Raw genomic sequence first — 6,843 nt, forward strand, 5'->3', positions numbered from 1 at the left:
CTACCTACCCAACCATCCACCCAACGTCCATCCACTCACCCACCCACCCACTCACCCACCTACCCACCCATAAATAATTTTTAAGGACCTACCATGAGCCGGACACTGAGCTGTCTGCTAATTAAGAACAGAAATTTAAATACATATGTAGGAATAAAAAATTGTCTTTGTCCTGGAGGAATTCACCACCTAGAGCAATGGTTCTCAACCTTGGGTGCACAGTACTGGGTGCCTTTGGAGAGCTTTAAAAAATTTTCATTGCCTGGGTCACACTTTGGACCAATTAAATCAGACTCTTTGGGGGTAAGATCTGGACATGAGCATTGAATTTTTTAAAAAACTTCCCAGGAGAGTCCAATGTGCAGACAGGTTTAAAACCAGCCCTGGAGGCTGGTTCTCAAAGTTTGGTCCCTGGACTGGCAACATCAGCGCTGTCTGGGAATTGTTAGAAATGCAAATTCTTGGGCCCCACCACAAACCATTACAGAATCAGAAATGCTGGGGATGGGGCCCTGCAAGCGGTGTGCCAAAAGAACTTCCAAGGTGGTTTTGATGCACAAGAGAATTTGAGACATAAATATACATACTTAAATTATAGAAATACACGTTTACACATATGTAATGCATAGAGAAAGTCTTCCATAACAGGAACACAAAACAGTGGTTACTGCTGGGGAGGGGAGGTGACGACTAATATTGGGTGGATGTGGCAAAGGGGGATTTGGCCTAATGTTCAAGTTTTTATAAGGATCGTGTATTTATGTATTACCTGGTGACCAGAAATTGGATTGTTTAAAAAAAAAAAAAAAAAAAGAGGAAAGGGAGGGTGCTGCAGGCAGGGGACACAGCATGTATTAAGGCTGTGAGATGTCATACCACAGGGGGCTCACAGCGGGTAGCACTCATTCCATCACCCTGTCCTATAGTCCTGCAGAGTGCTCTGTCTTCTGTCTTCATTCCTTCCACAAGTATTTCTTTGTTTTTTTAATATGGCAAGTATCATTTTTAAAAATTGAAGTATAGCTGATTTACAATGTTTCAGGTGTACAGCAAAGTGATTCATATATATATATATTCTTTCTCAGACTCTTTTCCATTATAGGTTGTTTTAAGATATTGAGTATAGTTCTCTGTGCTATACAGTAGGTCCTTGTTATTTATGTATTTTATATACAGTAGTGTGTATCAGTTAATTCCAAGCTCCTAATTTATCCCCACCCCCCTCCCCCTTTGGTAACCATAATTTTGTTTTCTATCGACAACTATTTCTTAAGTACCTACTAGGCGTCATGCCTTGTTCTCAGTGGTCAAGATACGTAGGCATAAAGTGGGCAAGATCTGCCTTCAGAGAACTTACATTCTGGTGGGGAGGCAGACCAACAGCAAGTGAATAAACACATAACTTCCGGCAGAGAGTGGGAATATGAAGAAAATATTAAACAAACCAAATACTGTGGCTGAATGTTCTGTTGGCTCTCCCCTCAAACCTGATCCAGAATCTGGCCTGTTCTCACCACTCCATCACTACCACCCCATCTAAGCTACCTTGGCCTCTCACTTGGGTTATTGTAACGCCTTCGTTGCTACCCGGGCTCCCATTCTGTCCCCACCCGCAGTCCATTCTCATGTGCAGCCTGAGGGAGCCTGTCAATCTGTAGATCAGGTTGTCCCTCATCTGGTCCCAACCACACCCCTCCACCACGGCTCCCATCTCACTCAGGGTAGAAGCCAAGTCCCTCCAATGGCTCACAAAGTCCAGCATGGTCTGACTCTGGGTATCTCTCTGACCTCAGCTCCCCGTCACTGGCCCCTTGCTCACTGGGCTCCAGCCACACCAGCCTTCCTATTGCTTCTCAGTGCTCTGGAACCGCTGCTGCCTCAGGACCTTTGCATTTGCTAGCTTCTCTGCTCCTAAGGCTCTTCTTCCCTGTGACCAAGAAGTGCCCGCCCACACCTCCTTCAGGTCTTTATTCAAGTGTTACCTTCCCAGTGACATCATTTCTAGCCACCCTAACAAAGACTGCAACCCCATATCACTGCATTTCGCATCCCACCCTGCTTTCCCCCCTTAGTACATATCACCATCCAGCATGCTATATATTTTGATATATATATTTTGTGTGTGTGTGTGTGTGTGTGTGTGTGTGTGTGTGTGTGTGTATAAAACATGCTATATATCTATTGTTGTCATCAGACTCTTGCCCTGCCAGCACCCTAGGCAGGGCTCCAAGAGGCAGGGGTTTTGTGTTGTCTTCCTAGTACTTAAAACAATGACGGGCACGTGTTTGAGTGAACATTTGTTGAATGAATGAATGAAAAAATGATTACTTTTGATAGGAAAGACCTCTCTGATGAGAACTGAAGGATGAGGGGATGGTCCTGCAGAGATGGGGGGAAGCCTGGTCCAGGCAGAGGAACAGCAAGTGCAAAGGCCCTGATGGCAGAATCACGCTTATGAGTTAGAGCAAAAGAAATAAGGCCAGGGGCTGGGTCCAGTGAGCAGAGGTGATGGGGTAGAGATGAGTCTGAGAGGCTGGCGGGGACAGGCAAGTAGAGCCCACTTGGGGACTTCCCTGGTGGCGCAGTGGTTAAGAATCCGCCTGCCAATGCAGGGGACATGGGTTTGAGCCCTGGTCCAGGAAGATCCCACATGCTGCGGAGCAACTAAGCCCGTGCGCCGCAACTACTGAGCCTGTGCTCTAGAGCCCATGAGCCACAACTACTGAAGCCCGTGCGCCTAGAGCCCGTGCTCTGCAACAAGAGAAGCCACTGCAATGAGAAGCCCGTGCACCGCAATGAAGCGTAGCCCCTGCTCACCACAACTAGAGAAAGCCCGCGTGCAGCAACGAAGACCCACTGCAGCCAAAAATAAATTTAAAAAAAAAAAAGTAGAGGCTACTTGGCCAAGGGGAAGGAATTTAGATCTTACTCTATACTTTTTTAAAACACCAAGTCCTCTCCATATTTTAATTCATTTTATCTTCCCATCAACTCTATGAGGTTGGTGGCATAATTATTCCATTTAACAGAAGAGGCAAATGAGCCCCCAAGAGGTTAGGTCCCTAAACCAGAGACTCACAACTGGTAGGAGGCAGAGCTAGAAATGCAATGGGAGCCACCGGGGGGCTTTTGGGGTCCACGATCCCCTCACCCCAGAACCCCCCAGAGTGTAGGCCTCATGGCTCATGGCTACTGGGGTTCTCCTTGGACCTGGACCCTTGTAGTCACTCAGTAACATTCACTCTGTAACAGAAGGAAGGGCCCAGGAAGGAAGGGCAGCTGAGTCTGGCACTCGAGGCCACAACTAGGGTGGAATGTCTCCTGCAGAGTCCTGGAGCTCACCGCCCATGTCAACAATAAAGAGAAAGAAACGTGTGGGGGGGGGGAGGGGGGAAGGGAGGGAGGGAGGGAGGGAGGGAGGGAAAGAGAGAGAGAGAGAGAGAGAGAGAGAGAGAGAGAGAGAGAGAGAGAGAGAGAGAGAGGGAGACATGACCCTGCCAGCCCCCTGCCTGCTCTGAATTTGGAAGCAACCTCTTTCTGCCCCGTTGCTCACCCCCAAAGCCTTAGCCTTGGTCTCAGATTGCCCCAGGGCAGTAAAGGGTACAGACAGCTCCAAGTCACAAAAAGGAGACAGACAATGTGTTTGTGGGTGCCACCACTGTGCGGGATGGACATCTGGGGTCTGCAAACTAAGATCTTTGCAGAAAGTGATTATTGACTTTAGACGTGAGGACTCTGGAGCCAGAGTGCCTGGGTCTGATTCCTGGCCCTGCCACAAGTTGTATGACTTTAAGCTGGTTACTCAACTCCCCAAGCCTCAACTTCCACATCCGTGAAATGGGCTCGTAGCCTAATAGGGGTGTAATAATTACATGAGAAACAGTACAGTGTACTGATTAGGAAAACAGACTTTGGAGTCAGACTACTTAGGTTCAAATTCTGGCTGTCGCTTAACTGTCATCTCAGACAAGTTACTTAGCCTCTCTGTGCCTCAGTTTCCTCATCTGTAAACCGAGTATCCACTTCTTAGAGTTGCAGACACTAAAGAGTTAATACATTTTAATGCCTGACACATAGCAGGTGCCAAGAGTTCGCTTTGATGGTGATGGAGGAGGAGGAGAATTAATTTCAATTTCTATTGCTCTGAATAGTGCCTGGGACAAAGTAGTTGCTCACAAAAAACGAACGACAAGAGGAAGTGGCAGGCACTCATCTTCTTGACAGCTGCCCCTCAGCTCCTACTAGTGGAAGCCAGGTGGGAACACGGCCCAGCACTTCTAAAGAATTTGGCATCTCAAGAGAAACTAGAAATCCAGATATTTATGTGAGCTCTCCCAATTTTCACAAGTTCACTTTTATTTAAAGCACAGTATAAACCAAACAAAGACATACCTGAGGGCCAGGCGTGGCAGCCAGTTTGCAATCATGGTTTTGAGTTCCCTGTGGCTATCTGATTCAATGGGATAATACGTTTATTTACAATGCCCCCAAGGTGTGCCAGGCGCTTTACATAACATCACCCCATTTGATCCTTGCAGTAAGCATCCTAGGAAGTGTCATGATTCTGCCCCCATTTGGCAGGTGAGAAAGTTGAGGCTCAGGAAGGTTAAACAATCTGCCCAAGATCATTTGGCTGGGAAGCAGTGGGGTTGGGAGTCAGCCTGGGATCTTCCTCCCTCGGCAGTCTATGCCTTTTCCTGTCTCTACTGGCTCTGAAATGAAGAGTCTGTAGTTGACTGGTGCCTTCACTCAGAAGGAAAAGGATGACTGTCTTTGAATAGGGCTCAATAAATTATCTCAAACTCTCAAAGAACCCAGGGTGGCTTACACAGACGCTCCAAAGGACCAGTAGGAACGAGGGTGTTCTGGTCACAGGAGCCCAGACCCTCTTGATGGTATTTTTAGCAGGGCTGTTCCAGCTTCATGACCAGCACACAAGACAGTATCACTGCTATCTTGGTGACGGCAGTAATTATTCCCAAGAGCCTGGAGTTGCTTAAAAGCAAACTCCTTCTGATGTTATATTCAACTAGACTCACGTCTCTTTGGTTTTCCATGACAATGACATAGCACTGTGCCCCCATAAGCTCGCATCAAACACAGACAGTGAAGGAGAGACAGCTGGGAGTTTCGGAACACCAACAGCAAATCCCAAAGCTGCTCAAACAAAGGGTTAAGCCCAATGGTTAAACATAATAGCTTAATGCCTTTTGGTAAGTAACTCTGTGCTCTACCAGGAAGGCTGACAGATCACAAACAGTGCAAACAATAGCTGGAATTGTCTTCTGAAAACTAGTCTGACTGCATCATTTGCCAATAGTTTTTAAAACAGCTTAACTCTCCTCTGCTTCCTTGACTGCAACCCAACCTGAAAGCAAAAGGCAGATGAGTTCTTGTCCCAACGTCAAACCCCCATAAACAAGACGCCTGCTTGGATGTGGCGATGGTAGGAGAAAACTCAAAGGTCCAGCCCCAGAGCCTGCAGGGCATGCCTGGGGCCTGGGCCTGGAATACACCCAAAACTGACTAGCGTCTATGGAGGTGTCAGCATTTCTTGGAACTGGAGACCGAGACAGGACGTTCAGAACAGGAACAAGCACACTTTTACCTCTAATGACAAAATTGTTAGCAACGTACGCGAAAGTTTTGGTCCAGAGTCAACAATCTAATTGGGTGGGAGGAGAAATTGTCGTAACGACAGTACTTGTGAGAGGATGTGTGCCAAAGGCTATCCGTCCCTTACCATATTCCGTGGGGCGAGCGGGGATCACCACAGGGCCCACCAAAACGCACAGCAGGAGGCCTACCTTCTATGTCACTCAGAGTCCAGACATCAGCGTCGGCACAGTTAACCTTCAGTTTACCCGGATGATCGCTGTTTACAGTAAGGCTGGGAGAGATCACTAGTTCTAGCATTTCCTTGTACCTGAAAGAAAACAAAGGGAAATATAATTTATTCATTAATTATGCATGCTTGCTAATGATTCCTATTGCTTTCCCTAGGAGTATAAATATGAAAGCTGATTACCTAAACCCAGCCATCTTATAAATTCCACATCATAAAAATTCACTAAACTTTCCATCAAAGGGAAATGAGGAATTGAAATGAAGTGCTTGCTCCCCTCTGGAGAATACACCCACTTGATTAAAACTTTCCCCTCCTTCCCATTGTATTTTGTCATTAGACAAATTTTATTTGGGTCTCTTTTAAATGTCATCTGAACGAGCTGGAGCAAGCCAGGGAGACTTTCCAGTAGAGGAAGGGAGAAACAGGTAGAGAGGGAGAGCATTGGGTTCCTAGAAGCCAGAGGCATGAAGAGAAGGTGGAGTTGACTGTAGTTAAGAGAGAATGGACATGATGTTACACGGTGTCACTTGTACAGATGGACAAGGGCTCAAAAGGTGTCATCGATACTTAAAAAGTCCCTCTAGGCAGCAGAGTCCCACAGCCCAGCACTGCGGTCCCTACCAAGAAAGAACACACTAGCTCCTGAAGTACCCATGACCTTGATCAATGCTATTGTGGGCAGGAGCAGGAAAGAATAGGGACAAATCTCCTGGGTCATTCTCTTTTTTCATTGAAAACTTTTCCAACTCTTTTGCTATGTCAGTACTTATTCCTCCTATATTCCTACCCACTGTGGTCAGGGAATGAGGTTTCTTTTTTTTTTTTAATTTATTTTATTGAAATATAGTTGATTTACAATGTTGTGTCAATTTCTGCTGCACAGCAAAGTGATTCAGTTATACATACATATATATATATATATACACACACACACACACACACACACACACACACACATTCTTTTTCATATTCTTTTCCATTATGGTTTATCACAG

General features: G+C 46.2%; 1 protein-coding gene across 2 annotated transcripts in view; it reads right to left on the reverse strand.

Moving 5' to 3' along the window:
* EYA2 (EYA transcriptional coactivator and phosphatase 2) overlaps positions 1 to 5,926 on the reverse strand; it is a 175,132-nt gene extending 169,206 nt beyond the window's left edge. The window contains exon 1 of one of the 2 annotated variants that reach the window (XM_033433858.2): positions 5,808 to 5,926. In XM_033433858.2, the coding sequence (XP_033289749.1) occupies positions 5,808 to 5,916 (109 nt within the window). In that variant the 5' untranslated portion in view covers positions 5,917 to 5,926. The remainder of the gene's footprint in view (positions 1 to 5,807) is intronic. The other variant, XM_049699711.1, reaches the window with a different exon arrangement.
* Positions 5,927 to 6,843: the final 917 nt, after the last annotated feature.

This window comes from Orcinus orca, chromosome 16 (assembly GCF_937001465.1).
Source record: "Orcinus orca chromosome 16, mOrcOrc1.1, whole genome shotgun sequence".
Classification (NCBI taxonomy): Eukaryota; Metazoa; Chordata; class Mammalia; order Artiodactyla; family Delphinidae; genus Orcinus; species Orcinus orca.